This window comes from Apium graveolens, chromosome 4, assembly GCF_009905375.1.
Source record: "Apium graveolens cultivar Ventura chromosome 4, ASM990537v1, whole genome shotgun sequence".
Taxonomy (NCBI): domain Eukaryota; kingdom Viridiplantae; phylum Streptophyta; class Magnoliopsida; order Apiales; family Apiaceae; genus Apium; species Apium graveolens.
The window spans coordinates 221,902,601-221,930,072 of NC_133650.1; the positions used below are offsets into that span (position 1 = coordinate 221,902,601).

Genomic DNA, 27,472 nt, shown 5'->3' on the forward strand with positions numbered 1-27,472 from the left:
TCAATTATTTTTCTGGAATATTTTATGTCTCGACGGATAACAGTTTATCCTCATTCGTCGAATTGTCTTAATCTCAGCCGTTAATTCCCTGTACATTATACATCGAGTATACTTACAGTTTGTAAGCATAACACGACGAATAATGGGTGGAATTTTTAACAGTTATTTTTGAGATAGTATAAAAGCTTATTTCATTTAAATTGCTTTTCTTTTATCATTCTTAATTCAACTGCTCTAATTTCATTCTCTCTCAAAGCACTTACTCTCTTTCTCTTCAAGCTCTTATTCTCTAATAATGACACCTGTTGTAAATATTATGTCTCAAAATGGGTTTATTTATGAGCATAACAATTTCACTGCACTGGTTAACAAGGGTATTCAGCAATCTGGTGACTATCACAAGATGATGGACTTTGTGAAGAATTGCAAGCTCAATTATGCCATGCTAGAATCACCCACAATCTTCTGTGAAGTTGTTGAAGAGATGTGGACCACTGCTACCTACAACTTTACAGATAAGACCATCACACTCACCATTAAAGGTAAAGAATTCTGTATCAATAGTGATGTGATAAAAGCATGTTTCAAAATTCTTGATGATAATGTGACTTCACCACACACTGACACTGATATAATCAATATGCTCAATTTCATGAACTATGCACTTCCTACTTCTAAACTGAGTGACATTAGGAGAATGGGTCTTAGGAAAAAATGGAGCTTCATATGTGATGTAGTTACAAAGGTTTTCTCAGGAAAGATCCGTAATTTTGATTCAGTGAATATTTCCATGCTTAACATGCTAGTTACAGATAAGTACTTTAATTTTAGTGACCTTGTCTTGTTTGAGTTAGGCTTTAAACTTGGAGAGTTAAATAAAAGAGGTAAGAATGTATATTATGATAGATTTCTTATGATGTTAGCTAACCACCTGTGTGAAGAGATTGTGCTTGAGAACCCTAACAACAAATTAGATTGTTGGGTTCAAGAGAGAAGGCTCATTTCAGATTTGAACAGGGCTAATCATCACAAGGATGTGCCAATGTTCTACTTTCCTGTAATGCAAGCACCTCAGGTAAGTGAGGTAAGTTCACCCATCCCTACAACTATTCCAACCTCTACAATTTCTTTGAGTTCAAGTGTGGCTGTGGCAATTGTGTCAATGACCAAACAGTTGCCTACCCAAGCTACCAAACCTATAATTATTTCAAAATCCAAATCAAAGAAAGCCCCCTCTGGTATCTCCCAAAAGATGCCAGTTGAAAAATCCACTAAAGCCAAAGAGGGGAGTGTGAAGGAGGTAAGTTAGGTGAGGGAATGGGTGAACATAAAAGAAAACCCCAAGAATAAGGTTGGAGAGTTGAGTGGATCCCAGCCTAGCCACACTGCAGTTTGCCAACAAACTGCAGTGCTTAAAAAGGATAAAAACTCATTTCTAGCTGCATCCTCCCAAAAGGATGTAGCTATTGAACAAAGCTCTCAACCAAGAGCACATGCCAAGAGGGTTAGAGACACAAGCTCACCCCAAACTTATGCCAGAAAGAAGAAATCAAAAACCATTGGGGAGGCACAGGGTACACACACTGTGCAAACTGGTGCTAAAGACACAGTCACTGCTCCTTCACAAATTCAGTTTGATATGGCTCCAATAAATATGGAGTCACAGCCAAAATCTCTAGTTATAAAAGCACCTCAAACACCAAACTCACCAACAAATTCTCTGGATGTGGACATGATAAACACATTAATTCCTGATTCCCCCTCTTTAACTCTGTTGGGGAAGCCAAAATCTAGTGCAAGTGAGCATCATCTTTTAGATGATTTGTTGGCTCACTTGCCAATTCTTTCAAGAACTGTTGTATCATCTGTGCCCAAAATATCTTCAATCAGCACAGAGTCAACAATAGTTTCTATTCCCGGCTCATTCATTTCTACTCTCTCGACGGATATTGCTCATCCGTCGAGTAGTGATTGTATCCCGGCGGATAAGCTTCACAGCAGTTATCCGTCGGATAGCAAAACCACTCACTCGATGGATATCACTCATCCGTCAAGTATCTCTGCACAGCTTCAAACTTTATTTATTTCAAGTGCAGAAGATTTAGTGGTTATACAGTCACTCTTAGGATTGAGGGAGAAGAGTGTTTTGAGTGAGAGTCTGGGTTGCTCCCAGGAAAAAGGAGAGGAAATAAGTGAAACTCTGCAATCCATTTCTTCAGGATTGGAAAAAGAGAGTGAGAGGAGTCCCACCTTAGTAGGTGAAGGTGAGGGTGTGAGGGTGGGGAGCCAGGGTGAGACCCTGATGCAACAAAAGAGAGAAAACGAGAGAAATACAGGTACTGGAGCTATAAGGATGGATGTCATTGCTAGTGAGTTAATGAATGTCCAGGATGTAGACAGGGAAGGACTATCTCAGCATCCTAAAGCTGTTATGGATTCTACTTCCCTTGATGCTGAGGCATTTACTCACCCTGTTCCAGCTTATCAACTTCTAGCTGAATAGGGAAATGACAATGTAGAAAGGATGCTGAATTTGGTGCATACCACACAGTCCATGATGAGAGCTAAGGATGCCATCACAGCTTTACCTTCTACAATGGGTGATGTGGACTATGAGACTGGTGGTTCATCTGATTTCTTTGGTGATGGGAGTGGGGATAGTGAAGATGAAGTAATGGACATAGGGAGAGAAGTAGGCTCAAGTTCCAGATCAGGTATGCCATCATGGGCTTTCTCCAAGCACTATGATGAGCATTAGTTCAAGACAATCTGGATCCAGTTAATCAATCAGACAAATACTGTTCTTCAAACCACTACCAATGCAAGCACCAAGAAGCTCCTTCAGGCACATCTAGCCTCCCTACAACTTCAACAAATCCAGGGCTTCCGGCATGCCAGGGATGTAAACACCATGAAGGGTGATATTGAGGAGATGAAGAAGGCCCTTTCAGACATGATAGATTCTAAACTTCCAGAAGTTACAATGTTTGACATCAAGAGGAAATTAAGGAAAAATTCTGATCTGTCAACCAAGATAGATGCCTTGAACAAAAGAATGTCAGCCATGGAAGCTTCTTTAACTGCCATTCATCTTCATCAAGCCCAACAGACAGATCTACTTCAAAAACTGGTGGCTGCTCAAACCCCCTCCTCTACTCAACTTGATGATAACAAAAAGGGGGAGAAAGGAACAAGTGAGGGGGAGAGGCTTCAAATTCAAATCAGTAAAGTAATTGTGCCTTCAATTACTATCTCAAAGCCATCAGTTACAGATGGTATATATCTGATCAATGCAGCAGCAGCCAATATAACAGCAGCTGATAAGGAAAAGTTGAGTTTAGTCAACTGGGAGAAGATTGATGAGGAAATACAGAAGAAGTTTGAACTTGTCAAGGAGCCAGTTAAGTCAGCCATCCATCACTCTCAAGTCAAGCAAATTAGTGTGAATGAGATGCGCATGAACTATCTGGAAAGAGGACAGCCTTCTTGCATCAAATCTCCAAAGGCTGAAATAATTCTGAAACCAAGGGTAAACTACTCAAAATAATCATTGAAGAACCCTTTGGATACTGTGTATGAGACACCCAAGCCTGATAAAAAGAAGCTTCTGTCAAGATCAATTGCCTTCTACAAAGATCCAGCTGATTCAGCTTCAAAAAGAAGAATTGCCAAAATTTTCAGGAATGGGAAAGAAATTTGTGTGGTGGCTGGACATCCTCAATTTGCTCAAGCAAAGAGAGAAGAAAAGGCTAGATTGAAGCAGAAAAAGAAGCAAGCTGCCCTAGATGCTAAAAAGACTAAACAGAAGAAAGAGCAAATTGTTATCTTAGCCAAGCTACATGCTGTAAATTCATCACAACAAATTCCTGTTCAGCCATCTGAAATTACTGAATCAAAGAAGCAAGTTGAACAACAGAAGAAATCTCCAAGAATCAAGGAATTGGCTAAAAGAACTAAAAGGAAACTGGATATTGTTGACAAGGAATTGGAAGATCAATTTCCTAAGGAATATACACCATCTACAACTCCAGCATCAAAGCCCTCTGTGGTATTTGAAGATATCAGGGTGGTGGATCCCTACAGGAATATTCATGGTGAACCTATTGTGCCCAAGGATGAGCCAATAGAATGGGAGAACATACCAATTCCTGACTTCAATCTACCAATCCTTAGCAAGCCAAGAAGAACAAAGTCAAGAGCAGTCAAGAAAGTGAAGCTGTCACCTCTCAAATCCAAATCTGTAGTCAAAGCTCAGCCCAAAGTCAATAGGGGAGATTACATGTACTTGTGTGACATCAAAGAATTTTCTGATCTAAACCTCTATCTAGATGAACTAGATGAAGTGAGAGGAATTGATACATACAGAAACCTACCTAAAAGGTTAGTGTTCAAGTCCAAAGGAGGAAAGGAGATTCAGTGGCCACTTCATAGGATTCTTCAAGAAAGCCAAGTTGTACTGATTAAAGTTTATTCATCCTTCAAGAAGAATTTTGTGTTCAACATTACTGCAAGAAGATTGGTACTGAAGAAGATTGAAGAGCTAAGGAGTGTTAGAGCCAAAGATGCACTCCCAAAGACTCTAACCATCCCTTACATAGGGAGAAGAGTGCATCTAAGGCCCTACTGGCTGATGGAGTTCATGGATGACAAAGGTGTGAGAAGATTTTTCAGATTAGAAGACCAATTGAGCATCTCCAGCAATGAGACTCTTTTGCAAATGCAAGGAAAGCTAAATCTATCAGAATCTGATGAACTGGAATTCCACAGGCAGCTCCAAAATCAGATTGAAGAAAATAACAGAAAGCTTGAAAAGAGATCCAGACCTTCAAGGAACTAAATAAATCTGCTCAGGCTAGAGGAGCATCTTGAAAATGACTGTGAGCAAAACTTTGTACAATTCTTATTATTTGAAGCACTTTTCAGTAATATCTACTTTCTTTTAAAGTTATATTTTTAGGGTATTTTGTTATCATCAAGTATCTCTTAATTTATGGCTACAATTCCAGTAGACATAAATTGGGCGAGATTGTTCTGTATATGTTGTGTACTTGATAATTTTATGAACAAAACACCTTGGTAGATTTTACTTAGTGAAATTATGTAGCACTCGACGAATAAGATCTATAGTCCCGACGGATGACTCATTATAGTCCCGACGGATGATAACTTATTATCCATCGAGTGAGTAGCTTATGTAACAATAAGTTTGTAGCACATTTCTGCATACACCATTGTATAGATTCTGAAAGTAGTACTCAAGTCATATTGACTTTAACTAGATATGCAGAATAGGTTGATTAATTGTAAATAGATGATATCTTGTAATTCTGCATAAATGAAATGAAGTCAAGTGCCAGATTGCTACCCGACGGATAAACTACAATGAAGTCGATGGATGATCAACTAGACAACCCGACGGATGATCACTAACTCGGCGGATGATCATGAACCCGACGAATAAAGACTTCAAATATCTGTTGACAGTGACAACACAGTCACATGTGTCGAGTGGATGCAAATGGAATGTGGTAGCCTATTCAACTGGATTTTCGAGAACAAAGAAGCATTGCCATTTCCATGCTATTATGAAGATATTCAAAGATGCTGGAATAGAGTAATGAAGTAGTATTATAATAGACTAGATAGTTTTGTTTTATTATCCTATCTCATTACTTTGTAATCTTGGTAATATATAAACCAAGAAGTAGCAACTAAGAAACTATCGAACTAAGCAACATAGCAGAGAAACATATGTAAGCAGAATTCTCAGCATTTCTTTGCACTCTTAGTTGTTCAATTGTTGTAAGCAGTTGTGAGTATTTTGCACACAGGGTTCTCTCGATATATAATATATATCTCTGGTGGAATCATTCAAATCCACCAGAAAGTTTTTAAAAACTCTTATTTTTAATTACTTGTGTTTTGATTCACTTAAGTTTTTATTCCGCATTCTCCTAATCAATTCACACTATATATATATTTGAGTTAGAACATTTTTATTGAAGAAAAAGTTTCAAGAATTCCTTTCAACCCCCCTTCTGTAATTCTTGTTATATTCTTAAGGGACTAACATGTAAATGTTTTGTAAAACTTATTGCAGAAGGGATTCTTGTATCCATCTGTCGTAGAAGATTACTTTACTGGATTCATGTATATGCATTGTAAAACTAATTGCAGGAGGGTTATTTCCAGTTTTTAGAACCGATGTTAAAAACCATAAATACACATCAGTTTACACATATAAAAGCAATGTCTTAAAATCACATAGACATCAGTCAAAAATAAAATATTCAATGTTAATAAAGGGATATTACCATTTGTAAACAGGGCAATAACATCGATTCAAAAATAAATACCTGATGTCTACTTGTCATATTAACATCGGTTATTTAGAAAATAATCGATATCTATTGTTCAAATCGACATCGGATCTTTAGAAATAATCGATGTCTAATAAGTATGACATATCGGTTTTTTATTTTTAATCGATGTTAATTCATAAATATTGCTTGTGTGCCATAGTTTTAAATAGGACTAATCATCCTAATATTGCATTTCTGAACTTGGCATTGCTCAACTAGATAACAAGAATGTGAATTAGACATCAGAAATTTTTCAGAAACGTTGTGTAAGATTACTTAGACATCGGTTTTTAACCGATGTCTATGAGAAAATATCTTTAACATCAGTCGCGAAGACATCATACTTTTTTACATAGACATCGGTTTTTAACCGATGTCTAAGGTTTTTTTTCTAGTAGTGGTTGGTGAGAATTGAGATTGCGAAGCTGTATGAACAGTAGAAGTGATAACTCAACGCTAGAACAAGACAAGTAGATAATACTATGTCTACACAGAAATCAGGAAGAAATGAAGACAAGGAAAATATAAAAAATCAAAAGATTAGAAAAAGACTTGAAGTCTGTTAACAGGTCACTGAAAAAAGTTCATTAATATGTTAACGCCTCAGTGAAGAATAAATGTTAGAGACTTTCAGAGTTTCGGAAATGATGAAGATTCAGTGTAAAAATGCCACCTGAAGATTTCAGTGTATCTAAGTAAAGGAATTGGTCTTTGACCTAGTAGGAGGAGCAGGAAAGAAATGGGATTAAAAACTATCACAAAAGTGGGGTTTTACCACTATAGTCGCCACTTAAATAAAGATAATAAGCGAAAATGTTTCTAAGGAACTAAGTGGTGACTAAGGTGCATTCTCAGGGCCTTGTTAACATAACTTAGAAGCTATACAAGGAAGGACAACTTGCAACTTAACATCCTTGTACTCGCAACCTAGGATTTGACTAAGGCAATCTATCCTCCTAGCTGATATGGCTCGCAAGTCAGCCTTCGGGAGAGTCTAGGTCGCAACTCCTGGCCCCAATGGGGGTCTCTAGTCGTAACTTACACTCTCCAAGGTCACTAGTACTCACAAGTTGGATTCTATGATCCTCAAAGAATCGCAACTTTAGCTCTCAAGTGAGTTATGGGTCGCGACTTAGGGAGTAAGGAAAATCAGATGTGTTTCTCTTCCTTCTAGTCGCAAGTGAGGATGCCAAGGAGCCCTTATAATCGCCAGCTAGAATATGAAGAATTAACTAGGGGTGTGCATTCGGTTAACCGAAAACCGAACCGAATAGCCGAAATAATTTCGGTTCGGTTAACCAAATATGAAATTTCGGTTCGGTTTTCGGTAGTAAAATTTCCGAATTTCGGTTTTTCGGTATTTCGGTTATTAATCGCGGTTAACCGAGAAACCGAAATATATAACTGTATTTACAAAATATTTATATAAAAATTAATAATATTAAGTTATACTGAATATTGAATACTAAATTGAAATGTTGATATTAACAAACCCACGGAAAAACAGACCCTCCAATCCAATTGCTTTCGCCTCTTTCCATCAATTCAGAGAGTTAATCCCCTCGATTGAGAAGCAAGAAAAAGTCCCAACTTTAGGAGGTAAATCTACTAGACTCTACTCAATTTAATTGGAAAGGCAGTACAACGAAGTGAAGTGTGAAGAGCACCAAAGAGGGGAGTATATAACTGTTAGCATTAGCAGAGAAGTATATTCTATAAAATTTTCATCGCATACTTTGCAACTTTCATGAAAGCTTATGTTGCGTCTTTGGTTTCTGATTTGGTAACTGTGGTTGTAACCACTAATAAACTTAAATTTTAAAAATGTTTTTCTGTATATTCTGTAGTTTCTCAATAATTTCGGTTTTAAAATTCGGTTTTCGGTAATAACCGAAAATTTAATTCCGGTTCGGTTACAAAACCGAATACAATTCGGTTCGGTTTTCGGTAGCAATTTTTTCCACAATTCGGTTTCGGTTAACCGAAAAAAATTTCGGTTCGGTTCGGTTTTAACCGAATGCACACCCCTAGAATTAACTCAAGTGCTAAACTACTCCTTGTACACACGCAAGTAAAGAAGTGAACATCCCAGGGACGCAAGTCCACGCTTAGCCACAACTTTATTGAATTAATCAATTGATTTATGTGGTAAATATTTAGCCACATAATTCTTTTTGATATAAAGTCTATAGAAGCAGTAGAAAAATAATAATCACTTGTAATTGTTTTGTTTATCTTCTTCTCCAACGAGAGCTGATAAAATAAGAAATATGGAGATACAGAAAAGTTCAAGCACATTGAATATTTGTTAAACTCCTCATCAGAGAAACGTTATAATACCCGGTTTAAATCTTGTATATCATCTAGCGACATTATAATCATTATCTGATAATTAAATTTTTGGACAAATAATTATAAATTTTGTGAACATTATTATTCTTGAAAGATATTTTACCGCAATCATAACATTGTTATTTATGATCGTATGTAGTCTTTCGAAAAACTCGACAGAATAGGAAGTCGAAAAATCCAAATTTGTTAAAATCAAGTTGTGTGAACAGACGTTGATTATATTTACATTTTCGGTAAGTTAATTTTTACCAAATATTTTATCACGTACATTTGTAAAATAATATATTCACCTAATCTAATGTTTACTTTTATAATAAGTTAATTTTTATTAAATATTTTATCACGTACATGTGTAAAATAACATATCCACCTTATCTCCTAATTTTGGTCATTCTAATTAAACACGCTCTAGGCCTGTAGTTATACAATTAGTGGGAGTTGCTTTACAGCTGCTTCGTTCAGAACAAATTAAATTAGGAGCAAAGTTGAACAATGTACGACAGAATAAGATTGGATTTATATATAAATAAATTAATATAAATTAACTACTCCTCATTAAGCCATATTGTTTGAAAATAAACTTGGGGAGTTGATATTTGTTAGATTTGAATTGAATATTTGATGCATTTCAATTTATTAAACTGATCATCTTTTACGGGAAGATTCTTAAGCGGGTCTGTTGCAACTCAGCCCAACAGATTTGCCTCACTCATCCCGATTGGGCCTGCTGACGGACTATGTTGTTTTAAACAAAACCAAGGTTCAAGCTCAATATATAAACTCTTTACTTCAAACTTTTTACATATTGTTGGTGGCCCACTATTTTATTCTTTTTAAGGAAAGTCGCATTAGATGGGTTCCATCTAGGCCCCTTCTGTCTTTTAGTTTTTGCAACATTAAACCCACTACTTTTGTGCTGAAAATTTCGACGCCTATCAATTTTTCCCCTTCTATAATAAATGGATAAAAATCACGTGTTATGCCTTGAGGCTTCAACAACATGGTCCCCAACCAAAAATATAGTTTTGGAGGAGACTGAATAATATTCCGAGATACTAAATTAAATTATTTTATATTTTTTTTTATAATTTTATACTAAAATTTCAGTAAACTCTGATAATTTACGGGGATCAAAAATCACTCCAGGCTGCCCCCAACCCTGTACAAAAAGTAAACATGACATCCTATCGAACACCATTCTTATAACATTTTTTATATTTTAATTTGGTCCAAAAACAATGAATAAAATACTGTTGGATATACTCAACTTTAAGTATCATATGGAGGGAATACAATAATTCTCCAATTAACTTCATTAATATCAAAGTCAACAATCTCAAGAAACTAGGGTCGGCTTGCAGCTCAACAAATATAGTCTTTAAATTATGAGTAACAAATTATTATAATGATACTTGTGATGAAAAATAGGTAATATTGTTGGGATGAGCTAAAGAAATTGAAATCCAAAATTTTAAAATTCATAAGAACAATAAATAATACATTCTTGTAAATAATTTATTTTATTTTGGGTTAATACATTTGCTTTGAGAGTTTGAGACATAAAAGATAAAAAAAAAAAAAATGGGGTTGATAGCGAGTGAGATGATGAATGTACAAGTGGGAACATGTTCTTAATGCCACCAATCAATTCTTGGAAGCCAGTTTGTTAGCATAACCCCATTGGGCCATACATAAAGCCCACCCACTTTTTCTAGGTGGATCGTCTCCCTCTAAATACGAATAATCACCTCCTGTTGGGGCCAGCCTTCCGTTACATGTCGTTGGTTGGATTAAAACCTTAAACAGCGAACAACCTAGCTACTTGAGCATTGCTTGTAACATGTTTCCTACGTTTTTGGTCCCGCTGTAAAATTAACTGGTTACATGTTTTTCTTCTGTCTTATCGAATGTTTTAGTTTTAATTCTCATAGGTTACAAGAACATTACAAAACAAAAACAAGAGGGAAAAAAAAATCAAACCCCTAAAATATAATATAAGGTTTCACTATTTATCATTCGTTATAAGAACTTGCAGTTGCTAAAAAAAAAAAAGATTACTCAACTTCACAGTCAGAGTTGGGGACCCGTTAACATAACAACGCACCCTGGAACGTGGGAATTCAAAGTCGCGCGAACTACTACAAGGTAAAAAACCAACTTTTTGTTATTTTGTGAACAAACAATATCACGTCGTGCCTATGTTACATCTACGGACCGCCGTTCACACGAGCATATATAATTTATACTCAGCTTTTCAAATTACAAAAAGGAGAAATAAATCAAATCCATCAATATTTATATTATTATATTACAAATAAATTGATTCTTCATCACTCAATCCAGATCAAGCTGATGAGAACATTTAAATATAATCTTAAAAAAAATATTACAAGGTTCGAATTTTACCATCAATATATTAAAATTAAAATTTATAATATATATTGATAAAAATAACCGTGATGCATGTAAAATTATTATATTAGGGTTATAAGGTCGAATCCCAAGAATAATATATTAATATTATATACTATAATATATAAAGATATCGGGCATCGTACGGTTATATACAACAAGTAAATTTTAATATACAGATTCAGTATTTATCATCGTTGTTATAAGAACTTTGGTTGAGTTAAAATTTCACGAGACTAACAAGTAGAGTTATAGTATCATATGTGTAGGTATTTCTTTTGCATGATAAATACTTCAACAAAAATACAAATCAAGAACCTTGTACCTTAGGTAATTGTTTAGGGAAATTTCATATAATATGCATCAAGTTCTTACAGGGAAATTTCATATAATATGCATCAAGTTCTTACAAAGTTTCAAATTTGGAACAAACTTTCTACTTACTGAGGTCAACTGCAGTAGTAATTTACACAAAAGGAAACCCCGTACCAAAAACTAACTAGTAAAATTTTAGATAGCTAATTCAACTGCCAAATCTTCATTAAATTGGTCTCCATTACCCCCATATTATCATCTTGAAATATCATTTGGTGGAGGGTAGGCAAGCTGCTCCGTCTCCCAGTTAAGCTTTGAAGCAATTCTTTCATGGCAAGGTACATATTCCTTCAATGAATAAACGATAAAACAAAGTCAATGCTTTACCAGAAGGAAGGCAGTATCTGAACTTTTAAGCAATTATCTATAAAACAAAGTTAAAACGATTCATTTCGATGTAAAAATTACTGTGTAGGAAAATGAAGGGAATTCTTTTATTTTCTGAAGAGAACACCTCCAATTTTTTGACCAATTCCTTTGCCATTGGTGCAGATACAATGATATTGCGCGCATTAGGGCTAATGAAGCCTTCTTCCACAGCTTTGTCGATGAATGACAGTAAAGAGTTGTAGTATCCATCAACATTGAGCAACCCCACCTGCCAAAATGTTGAACAAAGTTCACCTTTCAGATGAAGGAACCTCTTAGACATGATTTAAGAAACCATTAAATTGCAGGTACCGGTTTATCATGGATGCCAAGTTGCGCCCAGGTTATAACTTCAAGTAGCTCCTCTAGAGTGCCATAACCACCTGCATGTTCATGAAACTATCTACTTTAGTGCCCTGTTTATATATTAACAGTCTAGAATTGCCAAGTAACATATTCATTCAACACTCTATTTGTTCACTCTCTAATTATGAGTAAGAAATGGTGGTTCAAATACAAAATATCTAATGATCTATAATACGCGGTGCATGCATGTGTTTTCAAGTTAGAATCGCTATTTGTTCTTGGTCATTCTCTAGGATGATTAAAAGGTCCAAATCCCTACATGTAACTATCTTTATACTATGCTCATATTCATAAGTACTGGCTACTGGAAATGAACCCCTACCAACCATATCTAATCACTTGAAAGTAAGGTAATAAGTTGGACCGGCACTTTCATTATTCAGGACATAATATTTATTGCATATTACCCCCATCCTCTGTTATATCAGAGGCATAATCTTGTAGCAACATATGCATAGTCATATTTCCAGGCATCCAGAAACTGACCATTGCAAATTCAGGACCACGAGAGAGTCCTTGAAAGAATTGAAAATGAGTACCCACCACACTTGGCCATTGACAGTAGCATTATAATTCGAAAAAAAACTGTTACATTATATCAATTTCCTTCCATGATAACCATTTATTTTGGCATCAAGAATTTCGACCAAACATTAGCGACTTATAAGTCTTGGGGTTTGACATAGAGAGTTCAGAAACTGATCATTTAGGATAGTGTACAAGTATAATTTCAGCTGTAGTTCACATCCTTTTCTGCCTTCTAAACATACTCAGAAGGATCAAAATATTACTAAAGAACTATCATCCCTTAAGAAATTTAAATGCTTCAATAAAACAAGTAACTCTAACAAAGATCAGGACATGGTTTAGTAATGGCAATGAATCATTAATAAAGTGGCAACAATTAAACACACACACATATATATACATATATATTAATACATTTATATATGCTCATTACAAAACATAAGTATTTAGATAAGGTGCAGATGGGGAAGTTAATAATAGCACAACAATACAGAAGTAGATGAATTAAATAGCTGTTTTATCTTCTTCAAGTACACTATCAGTTGTTTCTCTCTCTATTTATTTTCCAGTATGTGTCTAAAGGGGATGTGTATATGCCTATATGGTAGGGTGTAGAAGGGACGGACAAGGAATAAAAGCTTGAGACGGCTGATTGATTTGTAGCTAGGACTAGTAAAAATTAAATCACAAGAGACCATACTCATTTGCTCATTTTCTTAGAGTTGTAGTGAGAAAGTTGCAGTTACTAACCAGGTAAGGCAATAAAAGCATCTGAATGCCTAGCCATTTCAGCTTTCCTTTGATGCATGCCTGCAACTGCCTTCACCTCCCCTACTGTTTCACCAGTTAACTGCAAAATGTACCAAACCCAAGAGAGACAAAAATATTATTATATTAGGTTGAGAGAGAGAGAGAGAGAGAGAGAGAGATGGATGAAATTTGTATAGAGTGGTGTGCACTTTGAGCAGTGAAGCAATGATGAGGGTTGCAGTAAAATTGATGGTAGACTACTCCAAATATCTTAAAGTCAACAAACTTCAGATTAGAAAGCTCACAGGCAGGAGATACATACATCTCTATAGAACATACACATGTAAAATGCCAAGGAAGTTATAATATATATAGTGGGTTGTACAGAACATGAATTTATAAAATAGGAACTTAAACTAAATAATTGTACTGTAAACCAACATTAACAAATGTAAAATAGTATCAGGGTCAATAAATATAATACACCACCCCTTCCTTCAACAAAGAAGGAAAATGGTAGAATGGAAAACATAAAAATATAAGATGACATAGTAATTTTTACAGTAAGAGTTTTGGGGAAGCATAGCAATAATTCTAAACAGAGGGTGAAAGGAGAATGAAGCATGTTGAGAATGAGACATACCTCTCGAGGCATGAGCGTCTTGGGAATGACCCTGCAGAAGGAAGAACAATAAGATGACAAAAATCAGTTAGAAAACAACTACACAGATTAAAAAAAAAACTGATTTTTGTTGTTTATATACTCCTATTTTATGTAGTTTCAGAGGAACATTCTTTGACAGTTTAAGGCCAAGAAAGCTTTACCCAATAACATGACGGCCACCCTTATGAACAGCTTGTGAAATCAAACCCATTAATCCAATGCTACCGCCTCCGTAGACCAAATCGATGTTTCTCGAGACCTTGAATCACGAAAAGATAAAAGAGAAAACAAAATCAGCCCATATACACAAAAAATGTGATTATTTTTCTCTTAAAGGTAGCACATTAGCTCAAGCATATCACACTATATGAAGCCTTGGGAGACAAATTAGATTGAGGGAGAGAATGAGAGAGAGAGGAGAGAGGGGGAGAGAGATAGATAGAGAGAGATGGAGAGAGAGAGAGAGAGAGAGAGCTCCGTTAGACGACAGTGGCTAAGCTGCTTTTGGTTGATCAATCAGAACCTTTGCATGACAAGAATGAGAAGAAGTCTGAGGAACACATCCCAACCAAGAAGCAACAAAAGTACAATAATCTTATATCCCTTTGAACCTTAACTTACAAGACAGATAATAAACAATAAGCAACTTTTAAACAAAGCCCATCTCTAGCCTCACAAAAATTTAAATTTCTAACAAGCAATTTCCCTTCACGAAAAACCCATGAAAACCCACTCATTAGCTTAAACCCAACAAATTAATAAAAAGGGCACATGACCAAAAATGCTCAAACAACCAAAAAGGGTTTTTCTTTAAAAAAAAGAAGATAATAAGTAACGGAAAATACCAGTTCTTGTGCAAGCTCAATAGCAGCATCCTGATAACTAGTTTTTTTGCCTCGACTACTTCCACAGAAAACACAAATCCTTCTAAATTTTGATTGCTTCATTTCACCATCTGGCTCCATTCTCTCCCCCCCTTGTATGTCTTTCAAATGTTTAAATATTTATCACACTTTTTTCTCTCTCACTTTGTCACAACTGTACATCCAGTGGCCAATGCGCTTGTGTATTTATATTTATTTAGTACTATAATTATAAATAGAGGGAGTGTGTTTGTATAGAGCGTGCTAATTATCCCCTGTATAAATAAGCCTCTTGGCACGTGACTACTCTTCTTAGCACGCTTTTTTCCTATTTTAGCTGGGCATTTGGTATTCCAAGAGGTGGCATGAATTTTTTTAGTAATTAGGTTTATTTATGTGGAGTATTTGTTTTAACATGTAAGACCATCTTTGATGGTTGGCGCTATTGAAAAGAATGTGAACTTGGAGGTACAGTAAAAAAATTATTTTTAATTTCCTTTTCCTTCTTTCATATCAATTTTAATATTTTTTTTACAAAATATTTCAATAATTGGCACTGATAAATGTGAATTTTACTAAAATTACAAAAAAATATATGTGTAATTCAAATAGATTAAAAATATAATAAGTTATTCATTATTAGAAGCATAAATGAAATTGTAGTAATAGTTTATTCATCATAAAAAGCACAAATAAAATTGACAACCCTATTTTATGGGATGTCAATTTTTGACATCTCAAATTGACACCCCATACTATCTCACTCTAAATTCTATTCAATGACATCCCAACAATTCTAATGGAGTGACCTCTCTCTCTTGACACTCATCATTTCTGTTGCTCTTACTTAGGTAAAATCGAGAATCTAAAATGATAAAATGAAAAATAATAAACATTTATCAATTTAATTATATAATCGCGTTTAGGTCATGTAGTATTAGTTTTATTCATGAAATTCATCATATAATTTAAATCAGGATTACAATGATCAACTAACTATTCTCTCAAGTCCGAGTGAACAACATTTTACAATTTTTATAAGAGATGACTAAATCATTCGTGTATAAGAGCCTACTCTTTACAAAATACCATCCAAGTTAATATCGTTTAAGATCATGAATTACAAAATATTATCCAAGTTAATATTGTTTAAGGCCATGAACGACGAACCATCATCTATTCAAGTGAAGGAAAATAAATTGCAAGTAAACTAATCACACAGCCTCTCACTAACGTATTAATGTTAGGATTTCTTTTTGTGATTAGCAGCGATGTTTTAATGATTCACACTATTATCATATACTTATCAAATTTGCTGCTTACACTGAAAGTATATAAGTTTGATATGGATTCCAAAAATCAACAACACAAATATACAGTTTTAAATGTGTTGTTATAGCTAACCGTTTTATCAGTTATATGAGTGTATCATGTTCATTCCATTCCCCCGTTTAACAGGACGAGACTACCCCATTCGGAGCGGGTTAGGGGTGGGTTATCCATTTATCCTTACCCGTTCAGAAGCCTGCTCATATGTTAAGCTCCCTCCTTTTTGTAACTAAAAGAGAGCCATTTCTTTTCTGCACTATACAGTATATGCACAGTCTCCCTCACCCATTATTGACTGAACATGAGCATTGACCAGCAGTGTCTACTGTCTAATTAAAAACATTAGTAGTTAAGACAACAAAACACTTTGTAAGCCTACTAGAACCATAAAGTTCTGACCATAACATAACATAAACTTGTTTCCATGCATGTGTTAACTGTTAAACAATTGAGAACTAATAAAAATTATAATATAATGTTATGGCCTATGGGTTTTAAATTATAATTTGGCTGAAAACAAGTCTGCAACACACTAAAAGGTTATAAACTTTCTAAGTATGGGACACAGGGAATGGATTGGATTAGGAGACACATGCATGCGTATATCCAAACATGAACTGCATGTATGGGCTGTGTAGATAAATACTAGTATGTTTACATAATTATTGTATATATATTTAGTAAAATTCAAGAATGTGTATACAGAGAGGGCTGTGCATTGATGATCTTAATAAACATGTGGGTGATGGCTTAAGAAACTTGTACCCTGATCCACCCTCCCATTGTAGACACTCTTGCTGTATTCAAAGGAAACACACTCATCTTTTTAATAATTCCGAAACTACAGAAACCCCATAAGCCTTCCCCATATTATCCTGTCATGCATTAGCATGTCTGTTCGTGCTTCATTCTCAATACTTATCACCTGGCAGAACTAGATTTCTATAATATCCGGGACTGAAATATTTTACATATTTTTTACCAGTTTTTCAAGATTAGTAGGGGCTGAAACTATAAGATACACCACATTTTAGAATTCAAATAATTATTTTTCTAAATTTTCAAGATCAGCAGGTTTTGCCTAAGCCTCACTCCTACTTTGCCACTTCTTAGAAGTACGGAAACTATGAGATGTTGAAGGTATATAATTTGTTGGTTCTAATGCTGTAACTGTCAATTGTCTGTGGAAAATTGATTTACTTTGCAATTGTAAAGGCTATCAAATACATTTAATCTGTAATTGACAAGGAGTTTCACCTGTAAAACGAGTTCTTATATATATCTTCATTCAAAGACCCAAAATTTGAAGCACAGTATAATGCATGATTCAAGGATTTGTCTAGAATTGCAGGTTCTCTTCTATGAGAAAGAGCAATGTTTGTCCAGTTTGTTGGAGAATTTTTCGCAGCCTCAATTAGTTGTATTCTGGATATCAGAAGCCAATTTACCTTATCAAAAAAAAATTATAAGAGGCTAATGTGTTCCAAAGACTATTGTTTTCACGTTACTCGAATCTACTTTGATAGGCTTTATTCATTACTGCATTGATAGCGCTAAACATATTTGTACTTTGGAGCAACAGCGGTAATTAAAGCACCGGAAACAAGTTCTGAGCCTAACTCTGCACAAGCATTTCCAATACTACAAAACGACCAAATAATGACACAAAAATTATATGCAAGTAATTTACACTAGTAACTGTTTATGCATCACCTCCAAAAGTGATCAGCCGAGGCCAAGCTAGATATATACATAATAGATAATTATATTTTCAGGTGCAGCACAAACTTATTAACTATGCTAGTTCTTCTATTTCACTGATCATTCAACTGAAAAATCAGGTTCAACTGGTTTCTGTAATGCGCTTAAGAGTTCAAGTTCACTTCCACCCCTCAAGCTCCCACCTCTCCTACTTGCTGTTAAAGCTGCTGCATATATAGCTTGCCCGGATGCCACCGGAGGTGATGCATTACTTGTTTGTTCAGAAGCTGATTCACATACTGGGGACTCATTGCACTCCATGGCCTTAAGTTCAGCAGCCTCTTTGCGCCTTTTGTATCTGAACCATGCAGCCTGTATGAAGCACGCAGCCCATGACCTCCACTGGAGAGAATGGAACCTGAATGTGTGCCTTAGTTGCTTGCTGTGAAGCTTACGATATTGTGATGCTACAAACTTCACATCCTCTGAAACAAGAGCAAAGGCTTCGACTTCAGTGAGGGCTGTCACTGTGCGTGTAGATGAGGGGAGGATTATGCTTGGACGGGGGTCCAATGCCCAGGTCAATAATTCTTCACCACAGAAGTCACCTGGACCAATACGACATGAATTCAAGAATCCGGTTCGACCTCCACCAGTAGTGTAAGAATCAAGGTGGCCTCTGATAATGAAGAGCATTTCGTTTACAGGGTCACCCTCTCGGACAAGGCAAGTATCTGTGGTGCATAGAACAGGCTTAAGCCTTTCACATATTGCGTCTAGAGTACTTTCATCCATTTGATCAAACAGCGGGACCTATTTTACATTGTGTATATGACTAGATTAGGTTAAATGTTAACAAGTACCTTACTGTGAATTTCTAAATGAAAGTCGCACTACTAGATGAGTCCATTAACAATTTCAACAAAACATGGAGATAGTGTTGTATCTAATAAACAATTAGAAATGTTTGCAAGTATCATAGTACAAAATGGAAACTTACACGTCGAACAAGATCAACACATAGATGACGCTTAATGTCACGTCGAAGATCCAAAGGAAGGCCTTTGAGAATACTTTCTTCATCTACTCCGTGGGTTGTAATCCATTTGTATAGATCATACCTGCGAATACTCTCCTTCAGTTCAGATGGCAGCTGCCTGTGGTGCATCCATTGTTCTGTATCAGTTCGTTTAATTCTCCACTCTTCTAGTCGTGCAGTGGTAGACTGGAGGTATGTCTGTCAATAAATAATGTTATGACATTAGCTGCAAATAAGAATAGAGACCTGTAGATAGTACATGTATTAAGACTTACTTGCATATTCCCAATAATTAAGGCAAAAAGCACCAGTCCTACAATTGCAATAATAATAGAAAAGTTAATTTCTCCAATATATGTGCTGGTAGAGAGGTCCTGTCCTATTGAGCTGCACAAGAATCACATATCAGAATGTGAAGTACACAACTTGCATTGAAATCGAACTTTGTAGGTAACTAATAAGAGTGGATGGTGAACATTTAGTAGTTTAGATAACATTCTCCTGTGCACTAAGTAGCACACTGAGTTTAATTACATACCAATTCATCAAAGGAAGTTTTACTGCTAGGAGTTGTTTTAGAAGGTGTTGTCAGGTACAGGCACTTGAACTTGTTATTCGTGGTGAAGTTACTTCTTATAACAAAATAAAACTCTGTAACATATACCTTAAGTTTCTCAATCCCCACCAGAGACAGTAGAAGTACTTGCTGAAGAAGTCTGTACTGGTGATCTCAAAATTTAATGCGTCCACATAAATACCAAATTGGAAGAACTGACTACCCGGAATACAGAGACTAGATATGTTAGTTGATATAAACCAATCTTCTCTACCAACATCATTGAGAGTAGAACAGTCAAAAAAATGATATTGGCAGTTTGGGTGAAGGTCACAAACTTTTTTCCAACACTGTTCTTGCCTCTCGATTGCTAGAAGGTACCAACATGCACCGATAACCTTAATAAAAGAGAAAGAAAGAAAACTCCGAGTCAGAACTCTGCTTTAGGGAAAACATAAACAATTAAAAACAAGCGAAACAAAGGTTTTAATGTCAATGAGCTGGCACGAAAAAGAAAAAGGCAATGAAATACAGACTCGTTATTGTCATATAGACTATAGCATGTGCTAGTATAAACAATCAACCCTTACATGGCTTGCTAGCATAAAAAGCATTAAGTTGTAAACTGCTCCGGCCCATGCTGTTTCCATCACAACTCCCGTGGCCTTGACAATTTGAGATGACAGGGGTACCGTAAGACACAGCCGCAGGAGAAACTGAAAAATAATGATAAATCGTAGAATGATTTTTGCACTAATCCTCCTTGAGCCACTTAGGCGTGGGAGTGCTATCCAAATTAACAGCTGAAACAGATATATACAAACAATTAGATTAACTTAATTTATAGTTTCAAAATCACGTTATTAACTAGTACCAAGGTTTTATACTCTGATAATTCATGTCATTTTTGTTTGACATACCTGAGGGAGGGGTAGAGCAGCTAATAAGTCAAACCAAAACTCCTTCTGCAAATACCTTTGAGCAATCTTAGACGAGTCTATAATCAGTTCACCTCTTCCAAATACACGAGAGGAAGGTGCAACATAAGCTGTATGAAACCGAACAATAATCTGAATAAGATAGAACACGTCGACAGCTGATCGAATAACGGTAAGCGCTCGCTCAAGAGGTACACTTGCATCCATGCATATTTGTGACCTAACCTCTGGCAAGTAAAAGAATAGGGGATCCACAAATAGGGACACGAGACATGCAACAAGAAAGCATCTGTTCCATCGACTAAGGTCATCTCCACGGGGATCTAGTATCCTTTTAGTCACTATGTCATAATCCTCGGAGAAGACCCTTGAAAGTCTTCTCTCCTTCAAAACCTTCCCTGTTGAAAGTACATCCTTCTTGTGCATATTTTTCCCACATATAACAGAAATTATGTTGAACAAACTGCCTGTTTTGGATGGATAATACATTGCAGTTTCAATATCATCATGAAATCTGTTAAGCACCAAGAGCTTTGTTAGAGATTGAAAAAAGAGGTCTGGAAGAAAATTCTCCTTATCAGGCTAAAGTCACATGCTGGTTATGACAAACTTTGTTTGATATTATGTTCCTTAGCATTATAAGTTAAAGAGAGAAGTTCACAAAACCTGACAGACTTTGTATGGCCAAAATTCATTTTTCTCTGACAATTCAAATGCTGCGCTTTCAACCAGTTGATGCAGCCTGGTAGAAGTTGAAATTAGTCGGACAAAATTGAACGATAGTTACACAGACGCTTAAACAGCTTACATAATAGAAAACTTTTAAACAGCCTCACAAAAGGATGGGAAAATACAATAAAAACAAGTGAAAGTAGGCAGTATGTTGAATCGATGATCAGAATCAACTCTCAATGATTTTTTTTTTAAACACACTGCGAAAGATATGACTGGTAACAAAATAAGACATCAAAAACTTATAGAAGGTGGCGAAATGAATGTACAAGTATGCTCCAAGAACCCGGTGCTAGAGAAAGTTGTTCACTTTGTGCATAACAAGAAATTGTTTATCTCCTTGCAGAAAACAATGTGATAAAGAAGCAGAGAAAGGTATATATGCTGCAACCAGCAGGTAGAAGTACAAAAATTTACACGGTTGGAACATTGAATGCTTTATAAGCTACTACGGAAAATTGTAACAAATGGAATAACAGACAACTGTCATTGGCTTGTGTTAGACTCAACTAATTAGAGGATCATAGTGGGATTGTGAATAAGTTCCCATTTTTAAGAATATTTAAACATGATTAGAATTTTGATTATTGTCCAAATTATGCAAGCTCATCAGAAAATGTTAAATACATGTAGTTGGTTGATTTTATGTACATATTTTATTCTATTTTTAGACCCCTTTTGGACAGATTTTAGGATTAGTAGAGGGAAGAAGGATCCAGTAATTTGGTCTTCTCTGCAACGAAATGTAATATATTACTAAGCTTTATCTATGACATTAAACATATAATTAGTATCAAGTCAAGTCCATCCAATTGTTGGTTTATTCTCTTTCTAGAAGATTAAGGACAGTATTAGCTCTTAGTTCCACTTCCAACTTCTAATATCCAATATGCTCAAGTTATTCTAATTTCTCAACATGTATAAATTGTTCTTTTCAAAGAAACACTTTTGATTATTCCAAGTACGACAAGCTTAGGAAATGTATAGAATCCTAGTACACTATGTATGGAATCCCAGAAGGCCAGAACGTTTGTTCTTAGGTTGGTTAGCTAACATTTACAAATATTTGAAATGTTTTAATAGCAGTCTACTTGGATTCTTGGATTTCATTTTAGATGAAGAGATTGACTTGGATGTTATATTTATATATGTATATATATAAATGAGTTATGAACCCAATGGACTTTTTTTGGAAAATAAGTTCATTAAATTTTTGGTACTATTATAATAAATCAGAATTACAATGTGGTTATTATTTACATGCAGTTGAGCCTTAAATTAATAATAATTGATAAAATAATAATCTTGTTAAAATAATATTTTTTATCGATCCGTAAACATATTATATTTTTACTTTCGAATCCCGATAAAATAATAAAATCACTAAAACAATAATATTTATACTGTAATGCACTCCGATATAAGTTTTGCAAGATTATTTACATGTATTGGTGAATTTTCATGTATCATGGATTTAGAGTCAACTGCCCACCGGGTAAATTAAATTAAATAGAATAATAATTGTTTAGGGGCAATCTAATACTGCAAATTCACATGATTCTTTTGTTAAGTTGTCCTTGTAACTATAAAAAGGCAATGTCCAGTTTCCGTGATTCGAATAGGCTTGTTGTTGCAAGCTAGGCCAATGGTTTGTTCCGGGATTAATGTGATCTTTCTCCATGCTTCACCGGTATATATCTACTACTAGGTAAAATACAGGCATATACTACTTCATCAAATTTCTTTATTTGTTTCATTTAAGTTTACAAGTGATGTCAAAATTGAAATCTACTGTTTAGTTGAAACTCGTGAGCAAGTTGTTATAGTTTGTACTCCTCGATAATATGGCTGAGATTGTCAAATATAACTGCTATCTCATATTCCCATGGTGTGTATCCAACTACAAGGATGTGTTCTATTCATTTGTGTGAGGCTTATTCGAAGCTCGTGAACTAGTTGATGCTGCCTTTTATGTTCAATTTTATTGTTCTGGTATACCAAAACAACTTTCTTTCCAGGTATAACTCCCTTTCTTTACCCCCCCGACTTGTGCAAAAATATAACTTTAGGAGAGACAGATGTGATGCAAAACTTTTTACTGTGGGAGGAATTCAATGGTAACTCACTACATGCCTGCAGGCTGCAGTTTTATGTGGTAAGCACTAAGCAGCTACAGAACTACAGAAGAGCATCGGATGTTGTATGTAATTGTAAAAACTAAGTCTAGTTTCCTTTCCTTGTTTGCTACTTCAGTGTCCGGTTTTTTGCTAATTCTAGAGCTTGCAAAATTTATGATTTCGGATTTACTGGTGACAAATCCTCGACATCAAACAAGCCTTTGGCAAACTCATGTTATTTTTCTAGCGAGGCTTGAACCCTCTTAAACACGTGATTAGTAGCATCAATGAAGGGGTGTTTCTTCTTGCTACCTCCATTAAGACTCAAACACAAAACACGTAATAAGTGGTCACCAAGAAATCGAGGGGTAACCACTAAAGATATTATCTAAGAAGTTCAATATTTTGTAGTGAAGGAATGCTCTGTGTTTTATCATTCAAGACCAGAAACCAAGAGCTTGAGATAATCTATTCATGCCCTATAATAATATTTACCTTGCAACCTCACACACGCTTACAAGGCAATCCTTTGCACAGTTAATCTTAAAGGCTTAGATAAAATGGGGACTCTATTATGACAAAATGTGCTGCGCCAAGTTCTAGCGAAATCCATAGTAAGCTCAAATCAGTTTTGATATATATAAATCTTTAGCTAACAAAAAAGAAGGGGAGCAAGGAACTTACATCCGGGAAGCGTGAGTCAACCTGATATTATTCCCTACTTAACCTTTCCTATATTTTTATCATGGTTTTCTTTATCGTCACTCACGACATTTCCCTGCAAATTAACTAACAATCACTTTTTTATTTCACAACAGATATACTAGAAAGTCATACGACTATCTAATACATTTGACTACCCTAGTGAAGTATTCAAATGGAAGATTACAATCTTGTCCAAGGCAGGCTGTATAGTGCATACATTACAAAACTTTGCAGCGCCAATCTCTTGTTAGTATAGACATTATAAATACCACTCATTGCTTGTAATTCTGGTACTGGGGTCCGCCGATATCCTGCCATCTGATAAAGCTTCAGCGTTTGCAGCTGCATACTAGTCCCCAAGAACCTGCAATCGAAATTTAAAACTTAACAGTTGAATCTTTTGACAAGATATAGAACTCTTGATTTTCTTTTTCTACTCTAATAAATATATACTTCAATACAAATTATCATTTCTTTGATCTACAAAACTTTAGGAGTGTACACAACTTTGTCTAATCAAGCTTCACAGCTAATACCTCCAATTTCTTGCTTCAACGTACAGGAGAAGAGATCTTATACTTAATATTGTCGTCGCATTGCTGGAGCTTCAGCGACACTGACACGGATTTGCCTGCCATCAAGTTCCTACATGATTGCAACTTGAGTTAGAAATAACTTATATAGATGAAACCATAAACGTTGGATGTAAAATACAACATGAATTTAATGTAAGTTGAAATAAAAAAATTCCTGTAATAGGCGCCCTTAAATTTGTTTAAGAACAAATGACTGGTGTGTTCAAACTTTGAAAGGTGAACTATTAACTAAATATCAGGAACAATTCGACAATTGTTAAGTCTTTAAGCGTATGTTTTTCTTCATCTTATCATTTCGTCCATTCCCCCCATGACTTTGTTTAATCTGTTTTTTTGAATAGTGGACTTCACAAACATGCATATATTCAATATCAAGCTAGCCAATTTGAGGTAAAAAGGTTTTATTGAATTGACTTGAGTTGCAATTGTCATGAATAAAGCATGCATTCGTGTTCAGATCATTGTTCTAACATGTAACACAAAAGGCCCTTTCTAATGAATGTCGTGTGTAATAAACAAATGTCTACAAAATATGAGTAGAACAAGTAAAGAGGAACACTTACAGCACCATTCAATGAATCAATTGCACGATTAACCTCATTGGCAGAACCGTAGGTCACAAATCCAAAGCCCCTTGATCTACCACTTTCCCTGTCATAGACAACCTTGGCTTCCAAAACCTTCCCCTGTTCACTGAACAAGGTTTCAAGAGCCAAATTGTCAACACCCCAGGCAAGGTTTCCAACATATACCCTGTTGGTGTTGTCAAAACTCCTTCCGCCACTCCTAGGTGCTCTAAAAGGATTATCTTCTCTGGGAGGAGGCGGCCCGGCATTCACCCTCAATGGTCTACCATCAAGTTCCTGCCAGATTCATAGAGATTTGCAAGAAATTAGACCCTTTTCTTGAATTTACCAACTTACAAAAATATGCATAAAAAACACATGTCAATAAAAAAAACTTTTAATGATTTAAACGTTCAGATCATATATATTACTGTCCAATTTCTGCTCTTTCTTTCAAGGAATGCAAATGAAATTGAAACTTGGAATGAGCCCAACCAGGTATAAGGAATCGGATAAAGAAAAACTTCAGTGTCAAAATTATCATACTTACGTAGCCATTGAACTGTTCGACAGCTGCTTGTACTTCTTCCATTGACGACATTGTAACAAATCCAAATCCACGACTTCTTCCAGAAATTTTATCATAAATAACCTGCAAAGGGGAATAATTTCATAATTTATTCTCTCATATCCCCATATATCTAATATATTTTGCCCACAAGAAATGCACAATGTTGGTACCTAATATAAATGATGCACATTAAGTCCTATATAACAGATTTGGAATGAGAATCCATCATCATACAGTACATTTATAATTGCACATACATAAACGAGTCACATTGGATTTAAAAGTCTCTACATTTATCAAAATGTTGCAAAACTGATCCAAGGTGCTCACGAAAAGTAGATTAGCCAGCACAACCCCACTAACATACACAACCATCGTAGAATAGTCCATATGTGTATACTTTCTCAAACCATTTATCCAATTGCAAGATAAAACTAAGATTTGCAACATTTGTATCGAAGTATTTGTTCTTCATAAAAAATCCGATATCAATAAAACCGTCATTACAGAAATTTAAATACACATGCACCGTACCCCAACAGGGTTTCGAACACTAAGGCATAACCAGCAAATTATACAGACCCACATACAAAAAATATGGTAAAATCCAGGAAAGAAAAGGACATACTTGACCAAAATAAAGAGTGGACAAAAAACAAGAAAGAAATGTACCTCAACCATTTCAACATTGCCAGAAGATTCAAAAAGGCCAGCAAGAGTGGCACTATCACAGCTAAAAGGCAAATTACCCACAAAAATCTTAAGGTCAGGAGAGAAAGAAGCTACTCTCTCAGCTGGCTCTTCTTCTACTTGTTCTACTTCACTCAACTCATTTTCAAAAACAGCATCACTTGCATCATCCACTTCAACTCCAAAATCAGAAGAAACAGCTAACTTGAGCACACGACAAGGCAGTGAGAGTTGAAAGAATTTAATGGAAGATAAACAAGTGGAGAGTGGCTTGTTATTATTGTTGATGATGATAGAGATAGAGGAGAGTGAATTAGAAAAGGGCTTTGTGGAGTGAGTTTTGGGTGTTAGAGGTAACAAGTGAAGTGAAGATGTAGCTGCAGCAGAAGCCATGGTTAGAGAGATTGGAGAGATGGGTATGGAGTTCAGTGAGAGGTTTATGAAACGATAAGGTTTTTCTTACAAGGAAACTGAACAAATGGTTGTGCTGTTCTGTTCTGTTCTGTTCTGTTCTTACTTCTTATTATATATATGCAGAGGTGAACCAAAAAAAGCGACCGAACCTTGAAACTAACCAAACCCGTCCCGAGAATATTTTATTTAAATCAAAATTTTTATTAAATAATTTTTTCCATAAAAAATTGTAGAAAAAGAACTAACTATTATACTACAAATTATAATAATTTTGTCTACCACATAAAATCTTTATATAAAATCAAAGTGTGTAATATTTCACTTATACTTTGTACTTAAAAAATAATATTTATAAATATCTCTAATAACATAAAAAATAAAAATTGTCCCATAAGAAATAAAAATTGTCCCACAACACGTGCATATTTTTTAACATAAATAAGAATATATATATATATATGAGTAAAGTTCTATGGA

The 27,472-nt window shown here is 35.2% G+C and overlaps 3 protein-coding genes across 6 annotated transcripts; all 3 read right to left on the reverse strand.

Annotated features, from left to right (window-relative positions):
• Window positions 1–11,485: 11,485 nt before the first annotated feature.
• On the reverse strand, window positions 11,486–15,264 carry LOC141720642 (cytokinin riboside 5'-monophosphate phosphoribohydrolase LOG3-like). 3 transcript variants are annotated; one of them, XM_074523161.1, is made up of 7 exons: window positions 15,024–15,264; window positions 14,340–14,437; window positions 14,158–14,188; window positions 13,515–13,614; window positions 12,183–12,253; window positions 11,910–12,099; window positions 11,486–11,789 (listed from the first exon to the last, which is right to left on the reverse strand). In XM_074523161.1, exons 1-7 carry the CDS (start codon window positions 15,141–15,143, stop codon window positions 11,770–11,772), a joined length of 630 nt encoding a protein of 209 aa, XP_074379262.1. In that variant the 5' UTR covers window positions 15,144–15,264; the 3' UTR covers window positions 11,486–11,769. The 3 variants fall into 3 exon arrangements, with proteins under 3 accessions (XP_074379262.1, XP_074379261.1, XP_074379263.1); XM_074523160.1 differs by having other exon boundaries at window positions 11,956–12,099; window positions 15,024–15,260; XM_074523162.1 differs by lacking the exon at window positions 15,024–15,264 and adding an exon at window positions 14,654–14,701 and having other exon boundaries at window positions 11,956–12,099.
• A 2,632-nt stretch (window positions 15,265–17,896) lies between these two features.
• On the reverse strand, window positions 17,897–24,242 carry LOC141720643 (protein CNGC15b-like). Of its 2 annotated transcripts, none has more exons than XM_074523165.1 (8): window positions 24,138–24,242; window positions 21,271–21,346; window positions 20,587–21,118; window positions 20,257–20,469; window positions 19,775–20,064; window positions 19,386–19,497; window positions 19,072–19,308; window positions 17,897–18,884 (listed from the first exon to the last, which is right to left on the reverse strand). In XM_074523165.1, the coding sequence occupies exons 2-8, from the start codon at window positions 21,297–21,299 to the stop codon at window positions 18,192–18,194; spliced, it is 2,106 nt and encodes a 701-aa protein (XP_074379266.1). In that variant the 5' UTR covers window positions 21,300–21,346; window positions 24,138–24,242; the 3' UTR covers window positions 17,897–18,191. The 2 variants fall into 2 exon arrangements, with proteins under 2 accessions (XP_074379266.1, XP_074379264.1); XM_074523163.1 differs by lacking the exon at window positions 24,138–24,242 and adding an exon at window positions 21,606–21,750.
• Window positions 24,239–27,095, reverse strand: LOC141720644 (29 kDa ribonucleoprotein A, chloroplastic-like). The gene is made up of 5 exons (XM_074523166.1): window positions 26,564–27,095; window positions 25,871–25,972; window positions 25,318–25,617; window positions 24,695–24,803; window positions 24,239–24,522 (listed from the first exon to the last, which is right to left on the reverse strand). The coding sequence occupies exons 1-4, from the start codon at window positions 26,972–26,974 to the stop codon at window positions 24,738–24,740; spliced, it is 879 nt and encodes a 292-aa protein (XP_074379267.1). The 5' UTR covers window positions 26,975–27,095; the 3' UTR covers window positions 24,239–24,522; window positions 24,695–24,737.
• Between the last annotated feature and the right edge of the window lie 377 nt (window positions 27,096–27,472).

Excerpts from the sequence above, each read along its gene's own strand:
- LOC141720644 (XM_074523166.1), bottom strand. The coding sequence starts at position 26,974 with ATGGCTTCTGCTGCAGCTACATCTTCACTTCACTTGTTACCTCTAACA. Across the intron at positions 25,618-25,870 it reads TCGAACAGTTCAATGGCTAC|GAACTTGATGGTAGACCATT; the intron begins GTAAGTATGATA and ends TGAATCTGGCAG. Across the intron at positions 24,804-25,317 it reads TTGATTCATTGAATGGTGCT|GAACTTGATGGCAGGCAAAT; the intron begins GTAAGTGTTCCT and ends GCAATCATGTAG.
- LOC141720643 (XM_074523165.1), bottom strand. The coding sequence starts at position 21,299 with ATGAATTTTGGCCATACAAAGTCTGTCAG. Across the intron at positions 21,119-21,270 it reads GGCCATACAAAGTCTGTCAG|ATTTCATGATGATATTGAAA; the intron begins GTTTTGTGAACT and ends GGTGCTTAACAG. Across the intron at positions 20,065-20,256 it reads TTTTTATGCTAGCAAGCCAT|GTTATCGGTGCATGTTGGTA; the intron begins GTAAGGGTTGAT and ends TCTTTTATTAAG.
- LOC141720642 (XM_074523160.1), bottom strand. The coding sequence starts at position 15,143 with ATGGAGCCAGATGGTGAAATGAAGCAATCAAAATTTAGAAGGATTTGT. Across the intron at positions 14,438-15,023 it reads TTGAGCTTGCACAAGAACTG|GTCTCGAGAAACATCGATTT; the intron begins GTATTTTCCGTT and ends TCGTGATTCAAG. Across the intron at positions 12,254-13,514 it reads TGCTTTTATTGCCTTACCTG|GTGGTTATGGCACTCTAGAG; the intron begins GTTAGTAACTGC and ends ATGAACATGCAG.